Below are 21,950 nucleotides of genomic sequence, written 5' to 3' on the forward strand. Positions count from 1 at the left end.
AGCTTGTAAGGGGGGCGGGGGAGCAAGTGGGCCCAGGGCTTGTTCATGTCGTGGCCAACCATGCTTTGGACACTCTGTGTGAGCCATCTTTATCTGTAATATTCTCACTTTGACTGGCGTACAGATCCCAAGATTAGTCAGAAAGCAGCAGGTAGCTGCGAAATATATGCCTTTGTTGGAACTAAAAGAATATTTTATTGGGTGGATAGGTGAGCAAAAGAATGATACTGCGAGCACAGGATGATTTAGGCTGAGGACATCTGAAGCCTCCAAGGCATGCTTGTATGGGCTGCAAACTGACTTTTTCCTTTTTTTTAAATTCAGGCTTTAATTAAGAAAAAAATAAACTTTTAGCATTCAAGAAAAGACAAGCCATCATAAGGATGATTGAAAAAAATGCTCAAGAATCAAACACAGCAATTCCTAATATACTCGGGTTTTTTTTTTACAACTTGTAGTTGTACCCAGATACCAAACCATGGTGTTTCAAGGTACAGTTCAGGTTTTTTTTAATTCATCAGATGAATTTAAAAAAAGAACCACATCTAAACAACTCAAGTTTGATCTGCAAATTATCTTCCATGCTTAAACACATGTGACATCTCCGTCCTGTTGGTTTGGCCACCCAGGGAAAATGGTTGGCTGATGTGGGAAACAGGATGCTGGACGAGACGGGCTGCTGGCGGGGTCTCGCGTTCTTATCTCAGGTGCCACCACCCTGACCTACAGAATGTAATTCAGAAATCCATGACACCAAGTAACATGCACGGCGAGGCACGCGTTTCTGTCTATTAGTGATTAGCTTTTCATTTGGATTTTTTCAAACATCGGAAAATAGGTATCAACTGAGATCCAGCCTGTACCAGTAGATTGTTTCAAACACCTTACTGTTATGTAAATGCTCAGTTTTGCTCTCCAAACAAAAGACTTTAAGTCAATAAGCTAAGTGGAAAAATTGTAATAAAATAAAATTGTTCTCCAGAAATAAAGCATTAAAGAAAATGGATGCTTTGCCTCAGTGATGCCCTAAAATATCTCAGGGCAGTTGACACTCGACAGGCTGCACTGTTGTCTTTCAGGTTAAAAGGACCAAATTTGTAAGGTCTGCCTCACAACCTGAGTTGTCAATCGTCCTGTCTGCATCTCAATTGCTTTCTTAAATCATTTCCTTGCTTTGCCAAAATCTTAAAGCAAATGTGAGAATATGAAGTGTAATTGAGAACAACTGGGAAAGACACAATTGATACTTAAAATGAGTACATCAAAACCCAAGAAACAAAAATACAACCTTGAAACATGTCAAAAGATGTGGAGGCTATAGTGCAAAATATATCAAAGACAATAAATGGGGCAAGAGCAGAGAAAAGCAAATGGTACACACAGATACCGCCTCACGGGAGGATACACAGGGGGAGAGAGATTCTGCTTGCCATATGCTGAAGTCTCTGGGGCTTCAATAATCTAAATGCTAATATTCCTTTAAAGCAACAGATTTACAGACCTTCTACATCAAAGGATTATGCCTACATCCCTGCTGTGGCTGAATATGAACTGTCTCTCTCCCTCCCTCGGCAATGCAACCCAAGGTAAATGCAGAATAACAGAAAAAGTGCAGAAGTCTGGCCCAAAGCCAGAGCATTGGCATGTGGCATTTGTGTATGGCCCATGGAGTCCTGTTAGAATCCTGAGAAGTCTAGCTTTCATTGTAAAAAATTTAAAATTCCTTGACATTCTGCCCTGATTTATTATATACAGGGCTGCAGGCTTTACCTGAATTTTAAACCCTGAATCAAGTCGCCACCAAGCAGCTGATTTGGGGGTTTAAATGCTCCTTTCCGTGGTGCTGCACAGCGCCATGGAAAGGGGCATTTTTTACCCCTCCAGCTAGACTTGGTTGCCTGGCGGGGAAACCCCCGACAAGCAGCTGATTCAGGGGGTGAAATGCCCCTTTTTGTGCCACTGCACAGCAGTACAGAAACGGACATTTCAACACCACAGCCTGGACTCAGCCACTTGTCAGGGAAACCTCCGACAAGCAGCTGATTTGGAGATTTAAATTCCCCCTTCTGTGCCGCTGCACAGCGGCAGTGAAAGGGGCATTTAAACCCCTTGACCCGAAGCTTCCTGAAGCTATACAAATCGCTTTGAGAATCTTTGACTCGGGGTTTCCGAAACGGACCTGGTATGCTGGTGCCATTTTGGAAATCCCAAATCTTTGCGAATTGGGTTTGAATCGCACACCCCTAGTCCATTTTCCCCGAATTGCACACCTGTAGTCCATACCCCGTTTTATTGTATATTGAGCACCCCAGCCATTGATTGTATGGATTTATACTGTAATTTGCCTGGAGTCTCAGAGAGAAATGTGTATAAAAATATATTTATAGATACTTAAATGTCTGCAGAGACAATCAAAATTGTGACGGACGAATCCTACAGGATTAAGAGAAAGAAAGGTGAGGGTAGTAAACAATTTAGGCTTTCTTTCATTTGGGCGATAATAGTTTAAGAATATTGTAGAGTGAATGTGACATGCCCATCCAATTGCAATTTAATATCCATTAAAAATATACAAAAGTTCATTACAACTTCCTCTCTCAGTTAATAAGTGCTTGTTTTGTACCGCTTCAAAAAAAGATTACATTCATATGTGGTGGTCATGCCCCAGGACTCAAGTTTATTGGAAAACAATACAAAAGACTATTTTTGAGATTTGGGATTGGCCTGGTCCTTAATTTGAAACCTGAAATTTATTTAAATTGTGACGATATCGTAGAACTATGCAAACCCAAACAAACAAGCTGTAAATATATCCCCAAAGGAGGCAAGTTCTGTTTTTTTTCCTAGTTACAATTCTTACTTTGTTAGTAAGTTGGTTCATTCCAAGTTGGTTTATACATGTTGCAAATAGGGTTGCCAGGCCCCCTCAATCTCCTGGCGGGGGACAGCGGCCTGGCACTTACCTCTGGGGAGAGGGGGGTGCATGCGCGCACCCCCACAGGCGCGATGACATCACTTTGGGGGTGACGTCATCACATGGCTGGGTGCTGCAGAATGCGTCCGAAACGGGCCATTGGATCGGGCTCGGTTTTGAGCCGCTGCGGAGCGCAGGAATGCTCCTGCGCTCCACAGCACCTCAAAACGGGCCTGATCCACGGCAGAATGGCCCGTTTTGGGCGCTGCGGAGCGTAGGAGCATCCCTGCCCTACGCAGTGCCTCAAAAATGGGCCCAATCCGCACTGAAATGGGCCTGTTTTGGGGCGCTGCGGAGCACTCTGCAGCTGCTGAAAACGGGCCCAGTTTGCCATGGATTGGGCCCGTTTTGAGCACTATGGAGCACAGGAGTGCTCCTGCGCTCCGCAGTGGCCCCAATTCGGGCCAAAATGGGCCCGATCCTGGTGGCTGCGGTGCATGGGAGTGTGCTGCGCCGCAGGGAAGCGCGCAAGGAAGAAGCGCATCCCCTGCTGCTCAGGTAGGTGGGGGCGGGGTGTGGGGAGCGGGAGATCCCCTGCCCCCACCGGGGGTCTGGGATCCCTAGTTGCACACCAGTTTATAATATTAAGCAAGCCTGCACGGCACTAAAAGTTTCCTGTTCCACATTTCCGTCCCATTAACTTCAGTGGCAAGAGAAGCATCCCTCTCTCTGGAGATACAATTAATGGGCACTTTCCAACAGCCATCATCTCCCCCCTTCATTGCCGTGTTGCTGGGAGAAGGCTCCTGAATATTCCAATGATGGCAACAAAAATTTTCTCCACGCACACCCTGACTACTGATTCCAGAGAAGTACAGTTATTTGCTCAGAGGATGGTATATGAAAGTTACTGGGAAAAACCATCTGGCAAATTAGAACGGTTCTTAAAGATGTGGGAATTGTTATCAACAAACTAACTCACAATTCTAAGAATATTTTAGCTGACAAAAATTGGCAACATTTGGCTGCTTTTTTTTAAAAAAAAAAACCCTTAAGCTGTTTAGAAATGACTGGATTAAAAAAGGAACAACTATAACCGTGCACATTCTCTTCCTTCATTTATGTTTAATTTTTGAACTGGGTGTGTTATCTGTTCTGTATATTGGCTCTGATTACGTATTGTTGTATTTTAATTTTTAAAAAAGCCAGACCAAAATTCATTTCAGAAACCTAAAATGAAATTAACAGCAGGCCCAAGGCTCAGGGATCAATCAAGTTCCTATAGAAGTAAAAAAAGAGGAGGGGAGAATGATGTAAACCATTTTGTGTACCCGCTGCGGAGACAGGGTGGGCATAAATCAAGTATATATATAATACGTATACATAAATAATATATAAAATAAATATATATATAAAAAAGCAAAATATCAACACAAAACCAGAAACTTAACCCAGAAATCCACAACATTTCTTCCAATTCCTTGCTAAACTGGAAAAAAATTCTGCTTGTGCTTTTTGCACAACTAGTTTCATATTTGTTACTGTAATAATCTTGAGCAGATGGTGGACAATTGCAACAAATCTAATTTCTTTCCAATTTCTCCGTCTCTCCTACAAATTTCAGCAGCACAATTACATCCATTAGGCCACTGAGTCAAGATGCATCATCAGAAGGACATAATTTATCAGACAGATAGTTGCACACAGAAGAGGCCTGCCTAAGCACGGTGATGGAAGAGAGCCAAGGATCCAATGAGGATGATGAAATGGCTGTTTCCATTAAGGGAGCAGAACACCCCGTCACACAGATTAATTAGAAAGCACAGTAATCAAGTAAAGTGAATGGGGGGAGCTGAGCAAAAACGTCACCCTTATTTGTCAGACAGCCCTCCAAAAACAAAGGAATCCACCACTGTGGAAGGAGAATGACTCGGAAGCCTTACGAACCCATTTGGCTCTGCCCCAGGAACAAATTATGAGCTCTTCCTCTCTTCCATTCTTTTTTAGAATCTCAATAGCCACCAGCTGAGCTTTGGTCTTCCGTAAGCCAGTCCATTGTGCTTACACCCTTCTTGAGTTACTGTCAACCGTGGTTTCAGCAAACATTTCAAAAGGCAATACTACGTTTTACATAGGGATACAATCCTCCTTATGAGCCACTGATCCCTACTCTCTGTCATGCACAGGCTCAGTCACCACTTCCTAGGATCCTGTGAGTATGCCCTCAGACCTCAGTCATGTTGAAATCAGCATTAAAACTGACAGCCTTAGGACAACTCCTATGCCTCATCCTTTCCCCACTCTTGACAATTACTGGTTTTATGTTCTTCCACTCACTGAATAAGAAGCTTGATTTACAAGCCTTTGCTTAATATTTGCAAGTCTAATCTAAACAGAGCTGACCTGAAGGACTACAAAATTTCCTTTTTTTTCTTTTTAGCCAAACAGAAGGATTTGCTGGCTTTAGTTTTTATAAATCAAAGCCAGCTTCATAAACTTTGATTTCAGCTTTCAGACAAATTAGCTTAAAGAATTTGATCATGTTCCTATCTTGTACTGGAGACCTTTTTTTTAAAAAGTGTCACGCGTATTATAGTAATATTATTTAAATCTAGCGATACTGTTTACATTGTACTCTTCTAATAGGCTAGCTTGTTCTCTAGAGCTTCAATACAGAGCTATATAATAATCTTCATTCCAATGAATATATGTTGCATTTGCTGCCTTGATTAATGTTGTAAACCAGGTTTTATATGAAGCATATGAAAACGTTTCATGCTTCGGATTTTAAAAAAGACTAACCTGTGATAATTAAACATTCATTGTGATCCAGGACTTCTGTAATGAGACGAGACGCAATCAGTTCTGGATTGATTAAGAAACGAATTTCTTCCTGAACCAGTCCTGCACCAGTAACGCCACCTCCAACAAAACGGTTTGCAAAATCAACCTGGCAGAAACACAGTTTATGGGGTTATTGGCGGCTCACTGTTTCCCCTGATGCATAAACTTATTTTCCAGCTGTGAGTCTGTTAATTTTATCGACAGGTATATAAGCGATATTACTGTTTGGGCTGAGAGTTTCTTCTGTTAGTTGTCTGTTCACAGAATTTCCTAAATATGAACACAGATACCATGACTATAAATATTTAACTCCAAAATCTTCAATACATTTGTTGCTACCTAGTTATTAAAGGTTGTGATGAGAGATATAAACAAAGCAAAGAAAAAAGAAACATGTGCCATACTTACTTTCTTACCAAACTAAAAATTATTTTTTTAACATAAAGTACATAATTCTTAATTTTGATAGTATATGAAATTACATAATTTGGAATACTGATGAAATTTAGAAGTTTAACAGTGCAAGTCTAAGCATGGTTGCCCTCTTCTAAGTCCACTGGAATTAATGGGCTTAGAAGAATGTAACCCCGTTTGGGACTGCACTATAAATACCATACTTTTGTTCTTTTTCTTTTTTTAAAAAAATATGCAACATAAGCGAGTGAGACAGAGACAGCTGTGAATGCTGCTTCCTATGTAACCTAAGCGCACATCTTAGTTTTTGCCATTGGAGAAGTAGGGAAAAATAAAAATTGAAAAGAAAAAGTATAGAATTTGAAACCACAAAGGATTTATTCCTTCTTTGTACTTAATATTGTGGCTGTATGATGACTATCATCATTTTTGGATACAGAGTTAAACTAATACTGCATACATTGTCTATTTAAATTGTATACAATCACAGTATATCATTAATTATGGGCAGAGATAATGGCATTTAAAGAATAAACCACACATTTCAAAACTCTGATTATTCCTCCTCAAGTTCCCCCAAATTTTCATTTCCAGCCTGGTTTTCTTTCCCTGACATTTTCTTCATTCCAGGCTTTCACATTTCTCGCCATGATGAATCTAGCCTAAATTGGCTATGATTGCCTGGCCAGTTTGAATGTATTTAGCTACTGCATCAATATTTAATATGTCTCCACATCACAGCACAAATGGGGTCCAAGGGCTACTTTATATATTACATTTCACACAGAAACACAGAACACATTTTACACGCCCCTATCAAATCCCAGCAGGCGCTCACTTAACTCTATGGGTCTGACTGTGGTCAAAGCACAGTTCCCCGAGGCTGTCGCTTTCTGCAGGTTTTACATGCAATAGCAAACGTTACCATGCAACATATGATGCTGCATTAGAGCAGTGTGTGGTCACACATGACTGTTCATCACTGCCGACTATTTATGTTTTGAATGACTTTAATGAAATATTCCTTTGTATAATATACTTGCCCATCAACCACCTACCCAAGGGCATGCTTAGCTCACTAACTGAATTCTACTGGCACTTATCAGTATACAAAGATTTCTGTGTCCATTTGACAGAAGACACCTGAAAGGGAAGGGAGTTTCTCCTCACAAACAAAGAGGCTTATTATCAGACAATAATAACAAATAAACTTTTGGTTTCTGTACTGAACAGCATATAGAATAGTTCTAGAATCAGTAACCTATTATCTGTTTCAATAATATCCTGTTTTATGAAAAAATTCCACGTAGTGTCCCCTTTGCCAGGACGTCTGTTACAACTCTTTGAATTTTTATTTTTGGTTATGGGGAAAATCTCTTTTCTACATCAAGAAGCTTGATGAAATGCCACATTAGAAACCAGAGAGCATCTTTATATTCAGGGGATGTCAAACACAAAGCAGGCAAATGGATTGGTTGGAAGACAATGAGAGCTCCAGTAAAAATGCTGGGAAACGTTGGTGATAGAAGCGTTGCTCAACACTGCTCAGGAGCAAGAGTTCTTGTTATGAGCCTGGGCCTAGTGAGGCCTAGTGACTCTGGGGAAGCCTGCACTAAAGTGACTGCAGGGCCTACATTTCCCAGGTTCCCTTTGGCCCCCGTGATTGGGTAAGAGTGGATTTTGAGGGAAAAATTGCACCAATAGAAAAGTAGGGAGATGGAGCCTGAGAGAAGGGATAAAAGGCCTCACCACAGTGGGAGGGTGTTCACTTTGGGTTGCCAGGTCCAGGATGGGAAATTCCTGGAGAATTGGTGGGTGGAGAGGATGGGGTTTGGGGAGGAGCCTGAGTGGGGCATAATTCCATAGAGTTCACCCTTCAACGCAGCCATTTTCTGCAGGGGAACTGATCTCTGTTGCCTGGAGATGAGCTGTAATTCCAGGAGATCTCCAGCGATCACCTGGAAGCTGCTAAGCCTATGTCTACTCCGAGGGAGCAGCGCTGAGGAGAGGCTGCTGCAGATGGAAGGATCCCTCATCCAGAAGGGGTGAGAGAGTTGGAAGCCAGTCGCCAGGAGACAGTTAAGAACAGTCTAGTTAGATGCCTTAGGGTGTGTTAATTTGTTTATTCACCAACCTTTACAACGTTTGAACACCAGTTATTAATAAACCTTCTACATAAAGTTCTATTATTCTGCCCGGGTCCTCATGCCTCACTCAGTCACATAATAAATCAAACCTACTGGGAAAGAGTCAAAAGAAGGGGTCGGTTGGGTGCTCTGGGCCCTCCCAAGGACACCTGTATCAGAGTGGTGGCAGCCTACAGAGCGCTTCCCTGGGCCTCAGCCAGCAGCTGTGACAGACAGGTCTCTTTCACGTTCAGCCTCAGTTTGTCCACGCAGAGGCATTTGTTCTGATTGTGCAAGATCAGAAAGCCAAGTAGCTCAAGCAGGACTGACAATCACATCGCTCCAGTGAGACGGTTTGGCTACATTCAATGCAAATTTATACAGCACAACAAATGCATAGAAATATTTTTGCTTCCTCCTTCAAGGGCTACATTTCTCACTGGCTTGGGAGAAAAATTAATATTGCTTTTTGAGGCTAAAAATGCATTGTGATTTTAATACATTTCCAGGTTTCTTCAAGTGTTTCAGAAGGAAGTATTTGTAACACTAGAAAGAGTCCTTATGCTTCAATGGAAAGCAGACAGACTAATAACCAGGATGAATTAGGTCATTGGGGTCTTACCTGTATTTCACTGTACTGACGCCAGTTTCAGGACCAAACTAGACGTTACTGCAGATACAGGTCTAACCCACGGCTGCTGATGCCATTTTAGAGAATTTAGCCATTTAAAAATTGGTGTGAAGGCCTGATCAACCATGGTGTGGTGACACTATGCCCTCTTGTTTCCCCTTGTACCATTTCAAGTGCCAAAACAGTGGGAGGGGCTTTTTCTGTACTTGAAAGGGCATGCATGTGGGGGGAACAAGATCACATGGTGCCACTGCACTGTGGGCCCTCGCAGGAATTTTTAAATGGCTAAATTCTCCCCTATGCTGTTGATGGCCACGGCCACAGATTGGACCCGTGAATGCCGTAACATTTAGTCCGGCTCTCAGAGTCTGGGACATGGCAAAAAGACTTACTCTAGCAACCTAAAAAGCTTTTCAACAGTACCCTAATCAGGTACCTTCCTTGCGTGTTGCAGATGTCACATGAGTAGCATTATTATTTTGGTCAGCAAATATAAATACATTTAATTCTATTTATAGTCGTATTGCATACTGTAGCAAAAAGATTCTAATCAAGATCAAACCCCCATCATCCAGAGTGCTGTCCGAGCCTGACAGACTAGCACAGACTCTGTCCTGAAAACCTTACTAATCTAATTCACAATAATAAGTTGGTGAATTTGTGCACCAAATAGTAGGAGAGGCAACATAATGAAGGCAATAATGAGATCAAGCTGACCACAACATAATAACAGCAATGTATGACCACGCGTGCTGCTAATTTTTGACTCAAGCCTTCCTGTCCAAATATAACTTCTGCTAACACACTTCCTTCACACAACAAAGCAAAGTAACAGAGGTGCAGTCTTTATTGCGCTTATGTCTTATTTTAGTACTATGAGTTACAACGGCTCTCACGATTAACACGAGCCACTTCCTCAGTGTTCTGGCAATACGTCCAAACGAGGCTTGGCTCCACAGAACAGGACCTTAGCCAGCTCTGGTTGCCCAGTATCTACCAATAGTTACTGTTCTCTTCTGGGAGATTCTAAAGCATGTTGCTTAAACACTCACCAAAAATGTGTCCAACCCACAAGATGTTTCGCAGAATACAACACCTTCCCTCTCTTCATGTATCACTACATTGGGCTTTCTCCACAACTTTCAGTGTTACTATACAGAACAACTAACATCTACAGGGCCGTTTCAAAATCCAGCTCTCTCAACACTGTGAAAAAAACTCCAAAAACCCAAATGCTTGAAAACATAGAAGAGCCGACTGCTTATCCTTCTATTTTAGTAAACTGATTCTCCGACCAAACAATTCTTGTACGGGTCAACAGCTGGGGCACAGCAACGCTATTTCCAAATTTAAAAAAAACAAAACAGAAAATTGGCAGCCTGGAAACTCCTCTCTTGTCACCCTTCAATCAGAGTCTGACCTGAAGAACCTGGAACTATCCAGGTCTTATGACTGTCAATCAAATGGGGTCTGAACAGGTCACATATGTGGAAAACAAGGTGAGCCAGAGATAACGGATAATGTTAAGGCTGCCAGAAGAGTCAATTCTGTTGTCTGTTGCACTGCATAATAGCTTGCTATTTTAACATAAACGAGGGCACAACTGAATGGACTCTGCAAAAATATCCACGAGTCCAAAGTTTAGTACAAACCTACACAAGATCGATATTCTCACCTGCAACATCCCGTGCCCGTTGCTTTCGATAGTACCCTCATACGTGACGTGCAACCTGGACATTTTCCTCTGAGTTCTGTAATCAAAAAAGTATAAGCACACAAAAATGCAGCAACACAATACTTACTCACTTCATTTATAATTCACCTGTCTTGCAGAAAAATATTTAGAAATTGAGTATTAAGCTTCTCCATTTTAACGTTTTGCAAATTTATAAATGAAAATGCCGGTTGCCAGTAAGGAAGTCATAGCAATGTACAGCTCAAATCCCGCGTGCTGCTGCTGCAGCGGAATAGTTTGCATTTAGTTTTGATTTAATATGCTCTTTCTTGCCTCAGGATTGCAGATAAAAGTTTTTATCCAATACAAATTACTTTCCCTGGTGTCACCATCAAGGCTTTAGAACAAAACCTGAGACCAATCACACCTTAAAAACCCACAAAATTTTCCAGGATATAAGCATTCGTGAATCAAAGTTCATTTCATTCAGGCTTTAAATGGCTACTAGGAAGGAATTTTTTTAAAAAAATGAATAAAGATTTGGCTCAATTTGATAAAATGTGGGCTGTGAAGGAGAAGAAAACTGATAGGATCACTCACAATACTTTCAGCCTGCCTCTCTTTTGCAGCTATCTACATCTCCTCCCCCTATGCCAATGTAGAAAGCTGAGCCCTAGAAAACATCTGTCACACCTGCAGTCTCCAATATGGGCACGGTCTGGGTTTTGTTGGGGTTAACGGTGCTGACCAGGGGGCAGGAAGAAGCATTCCCCTGTGCTGTGTGAGACACTCATGTGTGGACTGGGCTCTACGGCTTGTTTGGGCTGAATTTAATCCCTTTTTCAAACCCAGCAAAACAGAAATCCTATGGAAAAAACTGGAGAATCTGTTCCACATCCCGAGCATGCAAAAACTAAAAGGTTCTTTCTTCCCCTTATGTACCCAGATGAAACAGTTTGGTGTAGTGGTTAAGAGCAGCAGGACTCTAATCTGGAGAGCCGGGTCTGATTCCCCACTCCTCCACTTGAAGCCAGCTGGGTGACCTGAATCAGTCACAGCTCTCTCAAAGCTCTCTCAGCCCCACCCACCTCACAGGGTATTGTTGTGAAGATAATAAATCGCTATGAATGGCACACAGAAAGAACACTCACAGCAAAGTGCAAGGCCCAGATACAAATCTTAACGAAGGGCAGCTTGTTTTGAAATTTATACTGCTAAGCAGGGCTTCTTTTCTGGGAAAAGAGGTGGTGGAACTCAGGGGGTTGCCCTCGGAGAAAATGGTCACATGGCTGGTGGCCCTGTCCCCTGAGCGGCACAGAGGGCAATCTCAACTCCCCTCAGTCTGGAGATCAGGGGGTGGGGCCAACGGCCATGTGACCATTTTCAAGAGGTTCTGGAACTCCGTTCCACCGCGTTCCAGTTGAAAAAAAGCCCTGCTGCTAAGACTTTATTGGCTACCGAATTCTGCAGCAACAGACACTGAAGACTTATATTCTTGTCTGGGGATTCTCTTCTGTTTTATCTTTTCTGTGATAATGGCTTTTTTTATTATTTAGTGACCAGTTTACATTTAGAAAGAAATTTATTGTTCTTTATAAAATGGTGTTACTGGCATATTTGATCTTGCTACAATTAAATTAAACAGACCAACAGACAAGTTTAAATTAAGCTGCATTAGTCATCCTTCGCTCTTGATTTATTGCCCTTTGAAAACCTTTCCTTCGGCCCACACTTGAACAAGATCCAAACATTAACAATAAATGAATGGTTTTCATAAGACCATTTTTTACTGAATGTGAGTGCATCAGCATTAAGTGAATCTCGCATTAGTCATTTCAAGGAGGGAATAAAATGCAAGGTAGCTTTATGTTCTCATTTAGCTGCTTAGGCCCTCCCTCTCAGCTTTAATGGGAAGCACATATCATCATCCAGTTATAAGCATGCCGTTAGCAGCTCCAAAGCAATCTTATTCAGAAAACAGCACCAATTATATCACGAACTGTAACTGTAGATTCACACGTACCACATACAGAAAGCACAGACTTAGTACAGTGACATATACACAAATGGCACACCATTAAAAAAAAACATGTACACACTCCTGGGAGTTTCTTCTTCATATGTATGCTACATGTGTCGCAGTATACATTTAAAAAAATGGCTCAGTGCAACCTGCAGTAGGTCAACATGTAAGTCTATTTTATCTTTGATTAAAATAAGCAGATCTTGAACTGAATAAGTAGACTGAAGAACAGTTTTATTATCAGCCAAGAATCTAAAACTACATATGCTTATTTGGAAGTAAGCAAAAGAGAAAAATCTGTCAAGTAAAAAATGCATTGAATCGCATAGCAAATGCACAAAGTAACTGAAAGAAACAAAAACGACATCAAAAAGAACACACTACGATACGAGTATATACAGGGCTCATTTGGAGGGGGAACGCACCGGAATGGTGTTCCGGTAGCTCTGAAAAGAGATCACATGGGTTTTGGCCCTGCCCCCGCGATTCCTTTTCCTCAACGCTGCCTCCCTGCTGCCCGTCTCTTTAGCAGCAGGAAGTGGAGGCAGCAGCTGAGCTGCTGGGGCTATCTTTGTAAAGGAGGGTAAGCTGCTTTGATTTAACTTGCTTTACTTTCATTCGTGACTCCTGAGTGAGTGAGTGAATGAGTGAGTGAGATAGGAAGGGAGAGGGGGAGGGAGGGAGAGAGAGAGCCTGCCTGCCAGGCTGCTGGTATAAAGGAGGGCAATCTGGTTTGATTTCACTTGCTTTACTTTCATTCGTGACTCGTGAGTGAGAGAGAGTGAGTGAGTGACTGCCTGCCTGCAAGCCGGGCTGCTGGTGTAAAGGGGGGCAATCTGCTCTGATTTCACTTGCTTTAGTTTCATTCATGACTCGAGTGAGTGAGAGAGAGTGAGTGACTGCCTGCCTGCAAGCCGGGCTGCTGGTGTAAAGGAGGGCACGCTGCTTTGATTTCACTTGCTTTATTTTCATTCGTGACTCCTGAGTGAGTGAGTGAGTGAGTGAGTGACTGTCTGTAAGCCGGGCTGCTGGTGCTGGCTTTCTAAAGGAGGGTACGCTGCTTTGATTTCATTTGCTTTATTTTCATTTTTGACTCCTAAGTGTGTGAGAGACAGCATGTGGACTGGAGGGGGGGAGAGAGCGTGGGTGGTAGAGAGTGTGTGTGGGGGTTGGGGTGGGGTGGTGGACTGGAGGGAGAGAGAGAGTGGGGGATGGTATAGAGAGAGAGAAATCAATCCACAGATCATGAATACAAATATCCACAGACCTCGAATTCATTTCATCTGAGGCTCAGTTCTACTGCTTCGGTTATCTGCCTAGCATGCCATTTTCCTTCTTGAGTTGCCCCGGAGATGCAGTTGAGGTCTGAACTGTGTTAGAAAGCTCTGTACTGGCCTAGCAAGTGCACAAGGTGGCCACTTAGAGAGGATTGTAGAGTTAAGTGACTTATAGTGCAATTTTAAGCAGAGTTACTGCAGTCTAAGCCCATTGAAGGGACCTCTCCCTCAGTTTGATCTTTGCCACTGCAAGGGCAGGGTTGGTTGTTGTGGGTTTTCCGGGCTGTATTGCCGTGGTCTTGGCATTGTAGTTCCTGACGTTTTGCCAGCAGCTGTGGCTGGCATCTTCAGAGGTGTAGCACCAAAAGACAGAGATCTCTCAGTGTCACAGTGTGGAAAAGATGTTGGCAGGTCATTTATATCTACTCAGGAGGGGTAGGGTTGGGTTGGGTCTACTCAGGATTTATATCCTGAGTAGATATAAATGACCTGCCAACATCTTTTCCACACTGTGACACTGAGAGATCCCTGTCTTTTGGTGCTACACCTCTGAAGATGCTAGCCACAGCTGCTGGCGAAACGTCAGGAACTACAATGCCAAGACCACGGCAATACAGCCCGGAAAACCCACAACAACCATCGTTCTCCGGCCGTGAAAGCCTTCGACAATACAAGGACAGAGTTGTTCCTTAGTGTGTACTACACTGTGTAGTGACTTTTTTCCTCTGAGGTTATTTTTTGTCATCTTTTGATTGTTATCTGTTGATTGTCATCTTCCAGAAGGGCCCTAGGAATACATATCTGTATTCCTCTGGAGGGAGAAAAAGGGCACTCTGGAGGGTGATAAAGCCTCCCCCAGTGATGTCAGGGGGTGTGGCATATGCAAATCAGTTATGCCAATGACACACTTCCGGCGATGGCAAGGGGTGTGGCATATGCTAATGAGTTATGCTAATGAGTTCCTGCAGTTCTTTTTCTACGAAATGACCCCTGAGTATATATAACCTCGTCTATTCTAAAACAGTAGGATAGACTTCAGTTTAAAGTTTTGCCTGTTGCAAATAATGTGAAACGCAAATAATGTGAAATAATGTGAAACACACAATGAGATCGGACAATATAGTTGACTGCACCTCTATTCATATGGATGGAATTGAGGAACGTTTCAGGTTTCATAACTGCTCTTCAATGGAACGACAGGCCAACCTCTCTGGCATGTGAATGACATCCAGCAACCTTTTCATCGTTTCTTTGGATACCTTTAGCTTGAAAGCTTGCAAAGCAACCTCTCCTGGAAACTCAGCAACAAAGCTTGGCCAGCTCAGACTGAAAATGAAACACTGGGCTTAACCGTGAGGGTTCCTTCTCATGAGTGGGCTGGAAGGGACCAGCAATGGGTTACTTGCTCCGCAGGCAGGGCCATGCACGTGTCTCTTCTGCCCCTTCCACATCCAGCTGGGGGCGAGTCACAGTTCACGCTTGCCAAACTTCAAATCGAGGGGAATTCCTTCGCTCTTTTGCAGAGACCTCATCTTTGAAAAGTTGTGCCTTTCTTCTCACAGAATATCCCTTCATTCACATAGGAGGGAAGGGATACCTTTCATTCCACTGAGACGAACCTTCTCCATCAGTGGTGGAAGGTATCCAGAAATGGGATGCTGAAAAGCTGAGTCATCCCAAATGAGTGGTTTACAGACTATGGGAGAAATTACTGGGGAACCAACTGCTAGAGATTCTCCTACCAAAGGCTGAGTAGGTCTTCAACACTTGTGTGTGCATGTGTGTTATGTGCTGTCAAGTCGCCTCCGACCTATGGCGATCCTATGAATGAGAGACCTCCAAAACGTCTTATCATTAACAGACTTGCTCAGATCCTGCAAACTGGAGGACGTGGCTTCCTTTATTGAGTCAAGCCATCTCGTTTTAGGTCTTCCTCTTTTCCTACTGCCTTCCACTTTTCCTAGCATCAACACTCGCAGGTGTTCAATTTACAGTGCCTGACAAAGGTAGAGGCTCATGTTGCTGCTTTACAGATTCCTGCAACTGGAGCCCTGGTAGACAACCGCTGAGGTGGCAGCTGCCCCACTGGAGTGTTCCGTGATTCCTTTGGGGGCAGGAAAGTATTGGACTTCATATGCTAAGAAAATACATATTTTTAATCCACCTGGCATCAGCGGTCTTGGACACCTCAGGCCCCATGGAATACGGGCTGAAGGATATGAAACAGTGAGTCTGTGGTTCTGAAGATTCGGTGCACTTCGTGTAAGTCTGAAGTCCTCTCTGTATGTCCACCTTGTGCCACTCCTTCTCCTCTGGGTGAAGAGGCTGCAGACGGAAGGATGGTAGATGGACTTCCTAGGCCTTATGAAAGGCAGAGTCTACCTTTGGTACAAAGGAGGGGTCTTGAGGATTACAGAATCTTCAAGAATGTGGAAGGAGCACAACTCTTGCCTTATGGAGAGGGCAGATAGCTCTGAAATCCATTTCACAGACACGACAGCCCCCAGAAAGGCCAGCTTGAAGGACAAAATCCTAAGTGGAACGGACTGGATTGGTTCAAATGGTGGTTGGAGTAAGGCCTGCATACCATTGTGTAGTGGGGAAACAGTTGGGGCGGGGGGCGGGCATGCCCTCTGAGAAATCTTTTAACGTAATCATGCCATGAGAGTGGCACCCTGCTGCTGTGGAGATGACTGAAGCTGAGGGTGTGACTTACTGTCTCAGCATGCTGGGATGTAGACCCTGAAGAAGGCCTTCGTGACCTTTGTGAGGTTGGCTCTCCAGTCTCCAATGCTCTGGGGCACAACGAACGATATAGAGTAATTTTGGACAATTTCTAAATCTCTGGGCATTGCTGAATGTCCTAGAGGTGTCTAATGGCTGGCATCATCAGAGCATACTTTTCATTGTTCTTGGGTCTAGAGAGGAGAGAAATTTATCTCATGGGGGATGAGTGAATTCTAGCCTGTAGCTTCGGTTGCTGGTATTGTACATTCACCTGCCCTGAGTGGAGAGCTTCTAGGATGGGGCAAAGGCTGGGAGTCACTTGCCTATTTCCTGCTCTGTTGGTCTGGCTGGGTTGGGAAACCTCGGTTGGCTTGGGGATAAATCTCTGCTCTGAGAGGGCTTAAAATACTTGGATCTTCTGGAGTCACGCTGTCTGTAGGACTGGCAAAAAGAGTGGAAAGAGCTCTGGGAAGTCCTGGTAGATTTGTGTCCTCTCTCTCGAAGCTGACCTATACCCAGTCCAGGACTATATCCCCAAATAGCTTTTCACTTTGGAAGGGAACAGAGGAGAGGCCGCTCTTCGATAAATGAGCCACTTTCTAGTATTTCAGCCATAACTTGCACTGAACAACCATGTTGGCAGAGAGTGATTTGCTGGACAACTGCATGGTAGCCAAACTGACATCAGCTGCAAACGCTGAGAGACTCTTGATTTTTAGCAGTGATTGTTTCAGTCTTATTGGATCTGGGTTTGGGTTCTACAGGAGCTTATCTGCCAACAGAACTGCTACTCTAGCAAACAGTTTTAAATTGGTGAACCGACACTGACGCGTAGAGCTGATGCTTTGTGCGCCTCCTTGAGGGAGAGTTGATCCTTCCTGCCAGGAGTCCTTGAGGGCATTGTCTGCATCCTTGGAGAGCACAGCCTTGACAGGAGACTGATTACTGGGGCTTCTACTAAAGGAACTTGAAGAATATTTACAGTGAAAGCTGGAAGAGAATAAAGACTCTTTGACTACAGAATTCAGGCTCTTGCCTTCTATTGGGAAAGCCCATTCGAATCTCAGAATCTCTTCCTAAGAGTCTGGGAAGGGCATGATAGATGTGGTCTGAGCAGGTTTGCTGAAAAACCCTTCAGTCCCCCTCGTCAGAGACAAGAGGTCTGAGGTGGCCTATCAGGGGAGCATTCCAGCCCGACAGTCACTTTGGCTAGGAGGCGTGGAAAATCTCGCACTGCGCTGGAGGTTTCCTCTCCCGCCCACTCTCCTTCCTCTCGATCAGACCGCATGGGGTGTGTTAGATTCTGAGTTTGAAACCAAACGGCCAGAGGGGGCAGTGTGGAGCCACCTGTAAGCTGTGAAGGAGGGAGGAGGAGCACACGCCTTTTTGTGCCTGGAGCAGACTCCAGACTCTTTGCCCTGGGAAGCACGTTGGGGGTCTGGAGAGCAGGAGCCGGCTTCACCCCAGGAACGTCCAAGGCAGGCTGCAGAGCTCCTTTTGCATCTTTCAGAACGTTGGCAGGGAGAGAAGTAAAGAGGACAACGAGGGAGAGCAGCCTCAGTGTCTGCACGTCCGTTTTTCCCTCCTACTCTTTAAAACTCCCTCTTGCACACTGTTTAATAACCTTGTTGGTAATCTAGGAGCAAATATCAGGGTGTTGGGGTGCTCCGCCAAAAATCCTCTGTGGGGAGGGAAAGGGGGGGGACCAGAACCCTGCATCTCCCTTTTCCCTTTGCAAATTACTCACTGCACAGGAAGTCTCATCGTAGCCAACAGGCATGAGCTCCAAAGCCTTGAAGGTGCTCCTACCTGCTTGATTTAGGTTGAAAGGAGTTAGTGCTAAAATTGAAAGCAACTCCTCTTGCTCCAACTGCATCTCAGCTGCAGCCACTGGGGTAGAGGCAGCGATGGTGAGGAAGGCTCCCATCTCAACTGAGGCCCTGGTGACGGGGACAGCTCCTGGTGGGCTCTTTTGGCAGCTGGGGCACCGACTTCTCCCATGACCTGGGGAGCCAGCTGTCCCGTGTCCTGGGGGCTTGCCTGATCTAGACTCCTCTGGAGTAAGGCTGTTGAGGCTTGGAAGCATGGGGCAGCAGGAAGCTTGGAGCTGGACCACAGGACTTGCACCTGCTAGACCAGTTGATCTAGCAACGCAGCTCCCTCGAGCCACCGCCTGAGGGGTGATCTGGCCCAGCTGCACTTTGCTGGCAGATGCTGGAGCTTGGGAGGCTGCCTTCTGCTCTGGCCAGGATCCTGCAAGGAAGTATCCCACTGAGTGTCCTGCTCTGACTCTGCAGGGAAGTGGCACTGCCAGCCTCAGACCGCCGCTTTTAGGCCACCTCTGCCTGGGCCTTCTGCCGCTGCCGTTCCTACAGTGTGGGAGGGGATCATGAAAGGCCATGGGCCTGGGTTCGTATTCTGCCCGGCAGGAGCCTCGCAATGATCTCTGAGGCAGGTGGCAAGGCCTCACTTGCAGGCTCTGGCAGAGTGATCTCTGGCGCTGCTGGCGCATGACTGGCCGGGGCCTCTGCAGCACCAAGCCCACCCTGACCCTGCCGGTCCTCAAGCTCGTCCTCTGAGCCCTCCAAGTCAAAGTCACTGGCCTGGCCAGAGGGGGTCATGGCAGCAGCATGGACAAGATATCTCTGCGAGGAGAGCTGGTTGCTCCCTTGACGGGGGGAGCTGACAGGGCCACTATATCTAACCTGGTAGCTGGGGGCTCAGCCAAGTTCGGCCAGCTCTGCTGACTCTTCCTTGCCTCGTGTGCTGGAGAGATGTGCATACAGGCGGCCGCCATTCCCCATGACTCTGGGGAGCGTTTTGGCATCTTGATGACCTTTGCACCTCATTAGCCCTTCCTGAGCCCCTCCTCCAACTGGGGCCACCTGCCGTCCTTTTGCGGTTCTGTCGTGCTTCTCCCCCCAAGCAGGGGCTTCCCCAGGCCTCAGACACAGGGATGGGCGGACTTGGTTGCCTCACCAGCCTCACCAACGCACCCTCCTGGTGCGCGCTGTCTTTCTGGTGTCAGGCCAACACTTCCCCAGAGTAGCCTCCCTGGCACAGTTTCCGGAGCTCCCCTTTATCCACCCCCCCCATCACCATCAGCACACCAGAGCACCACCTGCCACCTATGCCATTGGCAGCCAGCCAGCTGTCAGCCGAGCCCCTTCCTTGGGCCGGCTGCTGGTTGCTGGACTGTCACTGCCCACCCTGGGAGAGGCTTCCCTGCCCTGCTTCTCGTGGACTGTTGCCTCACCCCTGCGTTGGCTTGCCATGGCAGGGATCCACCTGGCCCTGTTCGGGCTCTTGGTGCATTTCCCACTTCTGTTCTGTGGCCTCCCTGGGATGCTGCTGGAGCCACACCTGCTGTGTCTGGTCCTTTGTGGCACTTGGGAATGACCCCGCTGCCACCCCCAGCCCCTCCGCGGGGCTCTCTGTGTCCCACGCCCTGCCTCGCCACCCCTGCTGCCCTGTGGGCTGCGGCTGCTCCCAAAGGCCTCCCTGCAGCATTAGTAAGCCTGCTCAGCCCCTCGGTAGCTGGGTGGGGGGCCGCTGGTCTCCACGGGGGGGGAAGGCTGGCATGCTGACACTGGGACTGGCGTCGGGCAGGGAGCAGTCCTGCGCTCGAGTCAGGACAAGTCTAAGTGCCTTGTCTGTCTCTAGGCTACCTTTGCTTCTGAAGAGATGTGGAAACACGTCTGAAGCAGAGCAAGGAACAGGGCATGGAGCAGAGCTCGCAGCTGGGTGTGGAAGCAACACAACAGTACTCTGCATAGCCCTGCCCAAGGAATGCGTACAGGTGGGCAAAACCCACTTCTGGACACCTTCCGGAAGTGGTGGAGAAGGAATCTCTCTTTCAGAATAAATCCTCTAGACTCAGTCTTAGCAGTGTACTCCAATCCATGAAAAAACTAATTTCTCTCAATATTCTGAACATTTATTTCAATATGCCAAACATTTATACTTTTTCCTGCAACTGTGCTACAAGTAGAATATTTCCTTACAAAAAATTGCCTCTTATAAACTCCAGAAACATTTCTCTGTGTTGAGAGGCAGAACAAGACGACGCAAGCAACGAGAACCAAGGGAACGCCCGTGTCAGTTCCTACCCTGAGGGAAAATTTTCACTAAGAAATGCCTTGTGAAATGGCATCTTCTGTTATGTCCTTCAGGATTTAAGCTTCCATTTAGTATGCATTAACTGGATGAGTGCTGCAAAGTGGCAAGATTAAGACATTTGTTTTATGCCATTTTCATGATACATCAATTACATTTCTCATTCTGCTGATTTTTTGGTACCCAATGTACACTTGCCAAGTTAGGCAAGTTGGGGAGATATTGCAAAATAAAACTGCATTGCACGCTAAATATTGAATCAGATAATAAAAGGCATGCCTACCAGTCTGTGGGCTGTCTACACATATATATATTAAATTAATTAAAATACAATTACATCAAACAGAGCCAGATCATGCTCCTGTATGAGTTAATTTGCAAAGAGCAGTAAGACTATGCTATGAGATAAAGTAAAATAGGGCACAGTCTGATAAGCCCCTTAAAGAGAACTCTGAAATCTCAGTTATTCCCAACCAGTTCTCGTCAATACATTTATACCATTCATGGTTTCCCGTAAACTGGGTATTTATATGGCCAACAAGTCTAAATCCTTTGGTTGTTGTCATGAATAGCTGAGTGAACAGTGGACAAGCACAACCAATCTGAACTCAACATTTTCAGGAAGGTAGAAAGTGGCCCTAGTGAATAAAACAGCTTGAAAATGCTCTGATCTGGATACCAACTGCAATACAGGCGAAACAGAAGAAATGCTTACTATACGGTCTGGTTCACTTATGAATCATTTCGACCCAGTTGCAGTGATAGATACTGACAGGATCGGGGCCTCTGCGAAGGCTGCTACTTGTTCATTTTGGCTGCGAATATATTATCAAAACCTCATAAATGAGCCCTTGATGTCTATTATAAATCAGCCACTAACTCAAGACACCTTCCCTCTGCCACACAGAGGCAGTTATCGACCCACTACTTAAAAAACCACTCCTAGACAAAAATGATGTGATTAATGATCTCCCAGTCCCTAATCTTCCATTTCTGAGCAAAGTGACCGAGAGACCAACAGCTGACCAATTCCAGATTTTCTTAGATAAGTCGTGCACTCTAGACCCTTTTCAGTCTGGTTTCAGGCCAAGCTATGGGATGGAGATGGCTCTGGAGGCTTTAGTGGATGATCTCCATCTGAATATAGACCAATGTCATGCTTCTTTGTTGCTCCTACTGGACCCATCTGCAGCCTTTGATACA

At 45.1% G+C, this 21,950-nt stretch overlaps 1 protein-coding gene across 1 annotated transcript in view; it reads right to left on the reverse strand.

The window, feature by feature from the left end:
- PARG (poly(ADP-ribose) glycohydrolase) overlaps positions 1 to 21,950 on the reverse strand; it is a 122,364-nt gene that overhangs the window by 13,002 nt on the left and 87,412 nt on the right. Inside the window, exons 12-13 of the mRNA XM_054982599.1 lie at positions 10,605 to 10,680; positions 5,717 to 5,864 (exon numbers count right to left, since the gene is read on the reverse strand). Of these exons, the coding sequence (XP_054838574.1) occupies positions 5,717 to 5,864; positions 10,605 to 10,680 (224 nt within the window). The remainder of the gene's footprint in view (positions 1 to 5,716; positions 5,865 to 10,604; positions 10,681 to 21,950) is intronic.

This window comes from Eublepharis macularius, chromosome 6, assembly GCF_028583425.1.
Source record: "Eublepharis macularius isolate TG4126 chromosome 6, MPM_Emac_v1.0, whole genome shotgun sequence".
Lineage (NCBI taxonomy): Eukaryota > Metazoa > Chordata > Lepidosauria > Squamata > Eublepharidae > Eublepharis > Eublepharis macularius.